Here is a 13,242-nt window from a genome sequence, read left to right as displayed (position 1 = left end):
ATATACATGTGTGTGTGTGTGTGTATATATATATATATATATATATATATATATATATATAACTCTCTGTACAAAGATGTGTGTGTGTGAATGTGTGTATATGTGTGTACATATATGTAAATATAATATATATTCTGTGGTGTCTGGGGAGAGTCATTCTGTTTTGGTGCCTTATAATTTAACACACTCACCGGTAAAATGTCCACTTGTTTCGTTTTTATTTTTCTAAAATTTTCGTTGCGTCTTACAACCTTTTCAATAGTTTTGACTCTGTCCATTATTCACACTGCATTCCAGTATACAGACAGATAGGTACATAGGTTATATGAACAGACAAAAACACATACACAAATGAAGACTGAAACACATGGCCATATATACACACACACTTTACTTCACACAAGGACACATATGGAGACACACATCCGCACATATAGAGATGCACATCCATACGTACAAACACGTTGCGTAGTTGCAAAACACACACACACACAAACACACGCACATACATAAAAACACACAAAGACGGACATGCAAGCACATGAATATACAGAATACATACATACAAATATATACATGCATACATGCATGTGTAGGCACACACACACACACACATACACACACTAACCCACACACATGTGCACAAACAAACAAAAAGGAATGCAGAGTGAATAACGAACAGTGAAAACTATTGAAAAGGTTGCAGGATTTAACAAAAATTTTAGAAAAATGAAAAAGAAATTGGAAATTTTACCGGCACTAAAAGAGAATGACTCGCCCCAGACACAACAGAATATGCTTCAACACACAAACTCACATGAAGAATCTTGCAAACCAAATGCAAAAATGAATATATATATATATATATATATATATATAGATATAGATATATATAGATATGTGTGTGTGTGTGTTTGAAGGCACATGGTTCAGTGGTTAGAACATCGTGCTCACAATCACAAGGTAGTGAGTTCAATTTCTAGACCGGGCTGTGTGTTGTCTCCTTGAGCAAGTCACTTTAGTCAGTTATTTTGGGACACCATGGACCACTCAAGCAGTGAGTTGTTGTTGGTTGAGACATATCCAGGTGTAGGTGGTTTATCTGGTGTTTCCTGGAGGAATTTGTCCAGGTAGAAATACACACACACACACACACACTCATAAAGTAGAATAAGAGATAGAAAGTCCTTGGTACTGTTTGAAAAAAATGAATAGAAATGGCTTTTAAATATTTTCCCTACTTTAATAATTAGTTGTTTATAAAATATTTGTTTATAAATTATTTGGTATGTGGAAAAATTACCAGAAAATCCATTTCTATTAATTTTTTTTTTCAAATATATATATATGTGTGTGCGTGTGCACACACATGTGTATATATTTGTGTGTGAGTATATATATATATATATATATATATATATATATATACAATATAAATATATACTGAGTGAGAGAAAGAGAGAGAGAGAGTATATATATATTATATAACTCTCTGAACAAATATATATGTTGTGTGTGTATATGTATATGTGTGTTTGTACACACGCACACACAATCAGCTATTATTTGTGAGCATGTGTGTGTTGGTAGCATGTTCCATGCTTTTACTCTGTGTTTAGTATTTACCAGGAGATGGAGATGCCCTTACAGCCCTGTCACCCTTCTGAACACTGCAGAACAGTGAGGTTGTGACATTATGAAGACAACAGGAGAGTGGGGAGAGGGGCAACTCCATCAGCATTCAACTGTTACTGATTTACAGCTGAGTTGACTTGAGAAACACGATATGAAGTACCCTGCTCAAGGAAACAATGTGTTACCCTGTCCAAGATTTGAGTCCGTGGTGTTATGATCATATTATGATCATGAGCTGAACGTCTTGACCATTAGTCCATCTGCCTTCGTGTGTGTGTGTGTGTGTGTGTATCTTTCATCAAATGCAAGGTAGTGATCATGACTCTTTATCATGACTCCAAGACTGGTAGGCAAGAGGAAGGTATCCTTAACCTGGATACCTTTCCCCAAATACTTGTAATAGAACAGGGTCCACTAAAGGTGTCAGCTGCTGATGTTACGCTGGGGAACAGATAAGATTTCCTGCTAAGACCATGACAGGATTTGAACTCAGAATGCAATTGACCGGAACCAATACCACAAGGCATCTGCACTGATATTCTAGGAATGAAAGACAAATTTTAACTTTGGTAGAATTTGAACTCATTGTGTAGAGAGTTAGAACAAATATTATGTGGTAGTGTATCTGATGCCATAACCACTCTGCTAATTTGCCACCCACAATATGTGTGTCATTGTTTATACAATCTCATGTTTAATCAGCCTCACAGAAACACATGTATTGTTTTTTCTCTGCTTCCTTCTTTGTTTTCAATTTGTTTTTCTTTTGTTCTATGTTTATTCTCTATTGCTTATTCTCTCTGTTTATCTCTGTGTGTGTGTGTGTATATATATATATATATATATATATATATATATATATATATATATATATATATATATATATATGTTTGTATATATTTATATATGTATATATATGTATATTTCCAAGTATATATTTTCATAGACAAACATGTGCATTAAAATGTATGTATACTTCTGTTGTGTTATTATTAAATGCATTCATTGGTGTATGATGTTCCTTGTATGTGCTTGTGTTTCATCTAATCAAAACAGATTTTCTCATCTGTCTGGAAATCTAAGATTAGTTCTAAATTGGATAATTCTATACACCCTCTTTTATTTTTAAATCTATATTGAACGTATTCAGATATTCAACTCGGCTATTTTTGTATGTTTTTTTTATGGTTTGACAGCAGAATTAAGTCTCTCACACAACAATGTCAATAACATGTTGCTCCTTTCTCATTTTCATTTCCTAACAAGATTCTTGTTTCACTTTCTCATCTTTTCTTTGATGGATTCTGTTGAGGTATTTTTGACTTGTATAATTTCAAATTTTGGTTAAGCTGTAAGCAAATATGTGTATATATGTGAGTTTTGATACAAACACGTGCACACACACACACACACTCGCGTATATGTATTATATGATGTGTGTATAACACACGCATTGTTTCTGTTGTATTGGGAATTATTTAATTGCACAGAAATACACAATAAATGTTTGCGCATCTTTGAGAAGAAAATGATAGATAACTTGATAATTCAAAAAAAAAAAAATAAATAAATAAAAATGAGACCAAATGTTTGTTAATGAAATTTTGCACAGAATTAAGAATGAGACAATTATTTTTGAGACTAAATCTGACATTTAGTGACACCAATGACTGAATGGTGAATGGATGGCTAAATTAGTAGAGCAACAAACAAACTGCATGCATATATATACATGTACAAATTATATGTAAACATACATATGTAAACATCCATATATACATACATGTAAATATATATATATATATATATATATATATATGCATGTCTTTCATGCTGGCATGGGCTGGACATTTTAACAGGTTCTTGTGAGTCACAGGACTGTGGCAAACCCTGCTGTCTGCTTTGGTTTCTACATCTGGATGTCTTTCCTAATGACAACTGCTTTGCAGACTGTGCTGGATTTTTTTTTTTCATGGCACCAACATTAGAGAGGTCACCAAGTAACTTACAAAACAAAGAAAAAGAAGTCTCCTCAACTGACTGGAGTTGTAGTAGAGAGGGAGATGTTGAGAGGCTAGAGTATGGTTAGCAGGACAGGCACAGTGTTTTCTGCATTATATAGGAGTGGGTGGGCATAGCTGGAAAGAAGATTAAGATGTTGGTGATGAGGTGTCAGAGTATTAATATAGCTGCATTTATATCTGCCTGCCTGCCTGCCTACCTTACCCATCCATCCATCCATCTATCTATCTATATATACAAACTCACTGACACACACACAGATATTATGTATAAAAGCTGAGTATCCTTTCTGATTACTCTGTACTCCTCTCATTTAGCTGACACGTTACAAGATCTAATCTATTAGATCTCTATTAAACAATTAACTTAGTAATTCTTTGTATCTTAACTAAAAGAAAAAAAAAAATCAGTTATGAAAATGGTAAATATACCAGTACTTAGAAATATATCTAAAGTCTGTTTATGAAGTCCAGAATTCTGAACATGGGAACTTTTAAGAAATTGTTTTTGATTTCAGAATGAAGTATTTTGAAAACCTGTAACTCTATGAAAATTTCATCTTTGGCTACTGATATCTTCTGGTTCATTAACTAATTTGGTTAAGTTTCTGTTGATTAATAAGAAACTGAAAAAAGAAAGAAATTGTTGTTTAATTTTAATGACTTTTGTAGTTTTAATTAAATCTATTTTCTTCAATTTTTTTCATTTATTGGAATGTCTTACTCGTATCTGCTGCAGTTTATTTTTCTTTTTCACATCCTGTAAACATTTCTCGACTATCTCCACCATTCTGACAATTTTCTTATCAAAATCTCTGTAATATTTTCTATTTCATGTCATCTATTTCTCAAGGTGCAATTATCAATCTTTTCTATATTTCAAACAACCTGCAATAAGTGTTTGTTTTCTTTCTGGAACTAACATTGTCCACATAATTCTTCATTTTCTCTCTATTTTCAGATTAATCTATAATGTATTTGTCTTTTCTTTTGTTATTTTTTCATTTTGCTAACATTTCTTTAATCATTCATGTTGTTGCTATTGTATTTTAATAATGCCAAACAATATGTTTACACCAAGTTCTTCCCTGATTTTTCAGAAAATACTGTCATAAAATAATGTGTTGTTAGAAATTTGATAACCACAAAACATTCATTTGGAAGTCTTCATAATCTAAAGACTGTCTCCTGCTAAGTTATTTCATGAAGATTTTAGAATACATATTATGGAGATTTCTAACACATTATAAATATTATTCTTTTTTTTGTTTTTTTCAGTGTTGAGAGTCACTTCATGTCAAAAGACGATTGTATTAAAAGATGGATGAGGAGAATTCTCATTGTGAGGTATGTGATGAGTTTTATGGTCATAAGAAATTCCTTCAAAAGAGTGAAAAAAAATGAAAGGCATTCATAAATAAATGTTTTGTAAATGCATGTGTTGGTAGGATTCATGTTCCAATTAATTATTTGAATTAATATTTCAGTTAATTATCTTGTTTTAATGGTTGGTGACTGAACATCATAATATGTTAGATTAATTGAGACAGTGTTACTTAATATAATCTTTTCCTGAAAGTTGAAGAATGTTACTTTTCTAGCAATGATAACCATATTTTAAGATTGTTAAACTAATATGTCTAAATGTTTACTCAACATTCTTATTCAAAATATGTTTCTAACAAGGTGAATGAATGGCTATTGTTTTATTTGCAGATCTATTTTCTTTACTTCATATTTTTCATAGAAATATATCCTAATAAAACCGTCTTCTGGTTCCACTGGCCCCCCACCACACCTATATAGCGTGTGATAAAGTAAATATCGGTATTATATTTTGTTGCTCTTAGACATTTTACTTTTAAAAAGAGGAAGAAAAACTGTGGTAATTTAAACGACCCAACATATGTTTTAAAAAACATATGCTGGATAAGTATGGGAAAAAAAATTATATATAGCAGGAGTGGCTGTGTGGTAAGTAGCTTGCTTACCAACTACATGGTCCTGGGTTCAGTCTCATGTGTGGCACCTTGGGCAAGTGTCTTCTACTATAGCCTTGGGCTGACCAAAGCCTTGTGAGTGGATATGGTAGACGGAAACTGGAAGAAGTCCGTCATATATGTATGTGTGTGTGTATATATATATATATATATATATATATATATATATATATATATATATATATATATATATATATATATATATATGTGTGTGTGTGTGTATATATGTTAGTGTGTCTGTGTTTGTCCCCCCAACATCGCTTGACAACTAATGCTGGTGTATTTACGTCTCTGTAACTTAGTGGTTTGGCAAAAGATACCGATAGAATAAGTACTAGGCTTACAAAGAATAAGTCCCAGGGGTTGATTTGCTCAACTAAAGATGGTGCTCCAGCATGGCCGCAGTCAAATGACTGAAACAAGTTAAAGAATATCAGAAAAGAGACTTTATATATAGCAGTAAGGAGCCATATATAAATATCATCATTTAACACTTATTCTCCATGCTGGCATGGGTTGGATGATTCCACAAGAACTGATAAGTCAGAAGGCTGTTCCAACCCTGCTGTCTGCTTTGGCATGGTTTCTACAGCTGAGTGCTCTTCCTAATACCAACTATTTTGCAGAGTGCATTGGGTGCTATTTATGTAGCACTAGCAGCAGCGAGTGAGGTCACCAAGTAATTTGCAAGACAGACTCCCCACAATTGCGGGTAGGAGGAGTATTGAGGGACAGGAAAATAAAAGTGTCTAGCATACACACACACACACACACACACACACACACGCACACGCAGCAATGAAGGCTTTATATAAAGCAGTAATGAGTTCATATATAACAGTAAGACGTTAATTAACAGGTGGAAACTAATGAATTAATATTTTTCATTTTTTGTAAAGGAATTTTTCTGGCTTATTTCTAATAAAATTCTAGATTGATGTCTTAAATATTTGGTTTAGAAGTGGGCAATACTTGAAGTATATTCTCAGAGAAGAGTGAAACCTAGAAGTTGAGGGTAGAAGCTTGCAAAAACTAGAGAATATGGTTTCTTGGGGTTTGCTATGTTAAATTTGGTGTAAATTATATTGAGACTACAGCAGACAGTATTTGGATGTTAAAGGAAATGGATTAAAAAAAAATAATTTCATTTTTTAACTTTTTTGCACACATTTTATATTAAAATATTAATATTAAGAATTTGATCAAGAAACAAGCTGGTCTTGGAGACGGTCATGAAAATAAGAATAGAATTTAAGAATGTCTTGAATAAAATGGCTGTGATTTTTCTGATTTAGGATAATGGGATTAACATTAAAATTTACTAAAAATTGTATATCGGTGAAAAAAAAAAGAAAAAAAAGAAAGAAACTGAGTAAAAATTGTGTTGATTTCATAAAGAAAATGGTGCAGAACAATGATAATAACGATGATGATGTAAATGAGATTTTTGTTGATAAATTTTTTGTATGTATCATTTTCATGATATTTTTGTTGTTTTCAGTAAGATTTTCTGTCATTATTTGTCTCTCCTTTGATATTTTAAATTAGTAGTAGTAGTGGTAGTGATAGTGTGGTAGCAGTAGTACAACCTGTCATCTTTCCACTTTAGTGATCAATCCAAGATTCACCTTGTCTTCATTCATAACATTCTTCCAAATTGTGTTTATCTTAAAAGAAATAAAAAAAATAAAAAAATGAAATCATATTTCAGCATTGTTTTCTTATCAATTTCAATATGTCATTGTTTCTATAATAATAATAATAATAATAATAATAATAATAATAATAATAATAATAATGATAATAATAGACCTTTCTACTACAAGTATAGGGGTAGGGCTGGAATGTGTGGGGAGGGACCTAGTTGATTATATTAACCCCAGTGTTCAATTGGTACTTATTTTCTCTACCTCGAAAGATGAAAGGCAAAGCTGACCTCAGCACAATTTGAACTCAGAATGTGCCGCTGAGTATTTTGTCCAGCATTGCTAACAATTCTGTTGGCTTGGCAGCTGCATACTGATATAACACTGCATCATATTTATACATAACTGTCAGTTTTACTCAGAGTAATACAATAGCATTGACACAAACGACTCAATGTTAGTTATATGTTGTATCTATTTAAAACACACTCAATACTATTCTTGTGAGAGAAAGTAAATTTGTACTCTACAAAAGTTTGGAGTAATCCATCAGATTAATGTAAATTAATATATGTGTCTGTGTGTGTGAATGTGCATTTTATAGCTATTTAACAAATTAGCTACATATATCATCATCATCGTTTAACGTCCGCTTTCCATGCTAGCATGGGTTGGACGATTTGACTGAGGACTGGTGAAACCGGATGGCAACACCAGGCTCCAGTCTGATTTGGCAGAGTTTCTACAGCTGGATGCCCTTCCTAACGCCAACCACTCAGAGAGTGTAGTGGGTGCTTTTACGTGTCACCCGCACGAAAACGGCCACGCTCGAAATGGTGTCTTTTATGTGCCACCCGCACAAGCCAGTCCAGGGGCACTGGCAACGATCTCGCTCGAAAATCCTACAGGAGCCAGTCAGGCGGTACTGGCAACGGCCACGCTCAAAATGGTGCATCTCATGTGCCACCCGCACAAGAACCAGTCCAGGGGCACTGGCAACGATCTTACTTGGCTTGCCGGGTCTTCTCACGCACAGCCCATTTCCAAAGGTCTCGGTCCGTATGCAAGAGTGGCTTCATGGTAAGAAGCTTGCTTCCCAACCACATGCCACAGCATGACACCTGGGGCAAGTGTCTTCTATTATAGCCCCGGGCTGGCCAAAGCTTTATGAGTGGATTTGGTAGACAGAAACTAGAAGAAGTGTATATATATATATATATATATATATATGTATATATTTTTGTGATTGCGTTTGTCCCCCACCATCGCTTGACAGCTGATGTTGGTGTGTTTACATCCCCCATAACTTAGCGGTTTGGCAAAAGAGGCTGATAGTGTAAGTGCTAGGCTTACAAAGAATAAGTCCTGGGGTCAATTAGTTCGACTGAAGGTGATGCTCCAGCATGGCCGCAGTCAAATGACTGAAACAAGATTCCTTGTCTTGTAAAGTTCTTTGGTGACCCTGCCAGCACTGGTGTCACTTAAAAATAGCATCCAGTAAGGTGGTTTGTGTTAGGAAGGACATCCAGCCATAAACTCCCTGCCGAAACAGACACATGCCAGCATGGAAGGAGGATGTTAAATGATGATCATGATGTATGTTTATTTACACGTAGATGTTTGTAGGAGGGGGAATAACTCTGGTCTTATTGGTTCTGTTATTATGGCAATGGATTTTCAGAATCATCAGAGTGTCGGAAAAAAATATGATTGCTGTGATCAACTTAGCCTTTCATCCCACTGAGACCAATAGAATAAAGCAACAGTTAAGTATTGGGGCCAGCAGCATCAAGTAGACAGACCTTCCTCTCAGATCAGTTATTAGTCACAAAATATTATTCAAAGATGGAAGGAAAGAGAAGGAAAAGAAAATGTGTCCTGTTGGGATTTGCTGTTGCTAACATGGGAATGTTATGTGTAAGGAGGCACTTGCACATGTAAAGTCATGAAGTGATTAATTTCATGTGGTTTATTCAATGCTTTAGGTTTGTGCTTAAGGATTGAATGCTATTCAGGGGTACAAAAAACTACAGTAGTATATGATTGTAAGACGATAACTCTGTTTAGCAATATGGAATTTTCATTTAGTGATATGGAGTATACTGTAATTTCCTAAAAACCAGATTTGTGTTCCGATTTTGTTTTTTCTCTTCTTTGCAATGTTTTGAAGGTGTAATTATGTTGATAGAGACTGTTCTTAAATGGTTTGGCACTCATTACTTCATAATCAATATTTTGGTCAGAAATGTGACCGTCAGTGTATATGTAATTATTTTCTTGGCATCTACCATTGACAGGGCACGTGTTTTGACTATGGCAATTGTATCTCCACATTTTGTTGTTGGTTGTATCTTGGTGCTTTTCAGCAGACATTATTTTCCTATTACCAACAGATGGTAGGCTGTTAGTGGCCAGTAGTCTATTTAGGTTCAAGGTTTTCCTATAAATATGTCTAGTGGGCTGAGAGTTGAATAGGTCCATGTGAAAGTTATGAATACATAAAACAAGGGTTAACAGTGAGTAAGAAAATATTTGTTATAAAATGTAATGATTTTGGAGTTTGATGTGGAAAAATGTCAGAATTTACTGTGTTGGGGGGGGGGGGGGGGCTTGATTAAAATCTAATTTCAAAATACATTATGTTCTAAATGCCAACTTAGAAAGGATGAGCTTATTTTACACTAAATTCTTCATTATTTGAAATATTAATTGCAACAAAGGCAGTGTTGTCAGACAGAAATATGGTAAACAGAGAGTGGAATCATTCTTGCAAGATAATTATTTTTATTAACTCTGTTTGACTTTGCTACTCTTTCTTCGCTTTCTAAAATTTAGTTAGCAAAAATACTAATTCACTGTTGGCAATGAAAATTCCTCATACTAAACTTTTTAAAATTTACCACCTGTATCATTCTCCCCCTCCCCTCACTCTCTTTGGTAACAATCCTCCCTTCCCTCACTCAATTTGTAATATTTCAGTGACATCGAAGGCAGAGAACTGGCAGAGCTGTTACTGCACTGGGAAAAATGCTTAATGGCATTTCTTTTGCCTTCACATTCTGAGTTCAAATTCCACTAAGGTCAACTTTACCGTCCATCCTTAGAATAAGTGCCAGTCGAGCACTGGGGTTGATGGGGTTGACTTGACCCCTTCACCAAATTGCTGCCCCTGTGCCAAATTTTGATGTCAGTATTTCAGCGGCATGTTGTTCAGTGCATATCTTGGCACTCCGTTGGTTATGACAACGAGGGTTCCAGTTGATCCGATCAACAGAACAGCCTGCTCGTGAAATTAACATGCAAGTGGCTGAGCATTCCACAGACATTTGTACCCTTAATGTAGTTCTCAGAGAGATTCAGCGTGACACAGAGTGTGACAAGGCTGGCCCTTTGAAATACAGGCGCAAGAGAAACAGGAAGAAAGAGTGAGAGAAAGTTGTGGTGAAAGAGTACAGCAGGGTTTGCCACCATCCCCTGCCAGAGCCTTGTGGAGGTTTAGGTGTTTTTGCTCAATAAACACAATGCCTGGTCTGGGGATCAAAACCATGATCCTACGACCGCAAGTCCGCTGCCCTAACCACTGGGCCATTGCACCTCCTAGTGAATATAATCATCCGTGTATAGTACCTAGAGCTGCTAATGGCACTGTAAGACCAAAGAACTGAAGTTTCTCAATTGGCAGTATTCTTTAAACTCTATTTAGTGATTTAACTGGAAGGATGTTGGCAGTTATAATTGTGAGGAGGTGGGCAATGATGATGATGATGGTGGTGGTGTGTTGGTGGTTGTGATGGTAGCTGTGGTGGTAATAGTTGTGAGAAACCAGAGAAAAAATGTTTCCAGGAGATTGATATTAAATTTCAGCCTCATCTTTCTGCCTGGCCTCCAAATAAATAAATACATATATGGACAATAATTTATATCTAATAATATCATAGTATTTATTGAAGATATTCAGTCTTTTGTTCTGTGATACATTTTGTGCTGGTACTGAGATGGTATCATATATATAGTAGTGTGTGATATTTTAACAGCATTCCTACTTGCTCTAACATCATCAGACATCAAGTATCTCTGGTATTATTCATAATTATCAAACCTTGTGTGTTTAGTTAACAAACAGCTTCGACTGACCTTCTTTTCTTTATAAACATAAACACAATACAAGTTCTGAGCACATACAAACACACACACACGCACACACACGCGCACACACACACACACACACACTTATGAATGTGTTTTTGTATTTGTATGTTTAATTTATTTATAACAGTAATTTCATTATTTTCTTTCATGTTTTATATTTTTATTAATTTGTTCTCATTAGTGAAAGAAACAGTGATTTAAGATGTCTGCCTTCAGTTTTGTCAAAACTAACTCCAGACCTGACTATTTTGATATTTTCTCTTCGCTTTCACATTTTCTTGCCTGCTTCCATTAAAAAAACAAAACAAAAATAAAAACAACAACAACAAAACAAACAAAAAAGCAAAAAAAAAAAAAAATAAGTGAAATTTACAAAAACAAAATTTTGTTATTTTTTCCCCCATTTAAAAAATTTGTTTTTAAGTTATTGTAGAAAGAAAAATGCATAAAAAATCGAAGAAAAAGTGTAAAAAGTGTTTAAATTAGAGAAAAATGAAAATATAACAAGAACAAATAAAAGATGCAATAAGATTGAATGTTGAAATTAAAGCTGATTGTGTGTGTGTATAATATATATATATATATATATATATATATATATATACACGTACATGGAATGGGAGGGAGATAGTTTATGGTTGGTAATTACAAAAGATTTAGGTTCAGGAGAGAGAGTTATTAATGAAAGTCAAATTGGATTGTAAGGAGAATTTAATGTAGCTAGGAAAAAAGGGATTTACTTTGTGTAGCTGTATATTTTATTTTTGTTTTGTTTGTTTCTGTATTTGTTTAAGAATGTTGTTTAGTCCCAGGTCAGCATCCAGAAAATAGGATCAAAAGTGATCTCATCTTTTCTTTTGGGGGCATAGTGTATCTTGGACCACATTATTTGCTATATTCTATTTTTACGAAACCAGAATGTTGTTTGAAGATTTGGTTGCTACTTCTAGCAGTTTCACTAACCATATAGAGGCATCGAATTTGTATTTTTATCATTTTTGTTTATATTTTCAAAAAGTCTCATCTGGCCCATGTTAGGTATGAAAAACTGGACATAAAATATTGTCACTATATGTCAGTTCTACTGAGTTTAGTGTCATTATTTTTCTCCTATTAATTATCACCGTCTTCATCATTAGCAGCAGTGTTAATAACAATATCTACTGTGATAATGAACCCCAGGATCACTAACATTATTATTATTATTATTATTATTATTATTATTATTATTATTACTGTTAAAAATATCATCATTTGTTATTACCTCATCATAATGAAGCCCACATTTTCTCTAGGACTGTCCCCCTTTCCACAACTTCCAAAGTTATATTACCAACACCAATACCATCACCACTACCACTGTTGTTAGCACCATCATTGAGGTGACTGGTGGACACTCATCCTATCGGAAATAACAGTCCAATTCTTCACAAATCACACTATCATTTAAGTGCACATGGTAGTGTAACCCTAAATACAAGGTGTTATATTTGACATAAATGTGTTTTTTTTTTATTTATTTCTTTGTTTACAACACCTATAGACCAGAAGTCCAGTTTGAATAGTAAATATAGAACAAATATAGAGCTATGATCAATGGATGTAGTGATATCCAGTAACATGTTTCTAGGAAATTTCACAAGCATGGCTGTGTGGTAAGAAGCTTGCTTCCCAACCACATGGTTCTGGGCAAGTGTCTTCTACTATAGCTTCAGGCCAGCCACAGTCTTCTGCATGGGTTTGGTAGATGGAAATTGAAAGAAACCCATTGTATATATATTTGTGTGTGTG

The 13,242-nt window shown here is 34.2% G+C and overlaps 1 protein-coding gene across 37 annotated transcripts in view; it reads left to right on the top strand.

Moving 5' to 3' along the window:
- LOC106881718 (forkhead box protein P4) overlaps nt 1–13,242 on the top strand; it is a 543,812-nt gene that overhangs the window by 256,654 nt on the left and 273,916 nt on the right. For all 37 annotated transcript variants that reach the window (XM_089350188.1, XM_089350182.1, XM_089350175.1 and 34 more), the window contains one exon: nt 4,935–5,003. In XM_089350188.1, coding sequence (XP_089206314.1) covers nt 4,977–5,003 — 27 coding nt within the window. In that variant the 5' untranslated portion in view covers nt 4,935–4,976. The remainder of the gene's footprint in view (nt 1–4,934; nt 5,004–13,242) is intronic.

The sequence above is a fragment of the Octopus bimaculoides genome, chromosome 4 (assembly GCF_046866305.1).
Source record: "Octopus bimaculoides isolate indiv1 chromosome 4, ASM4686630v1, whole genome shotgun sequence".
Lineage (NCBI taxonomy): Eukaryota > Metazoa > Mollusca > Cephalopoda > Octopoda > Octopodidae > Octopus > Octopus bimaculoides.
The sequence above is the reverse complement of the archived record's forward strand: the minus strand, read 5'-3'. Positions and strand labels throughout refer to the sequence as shown.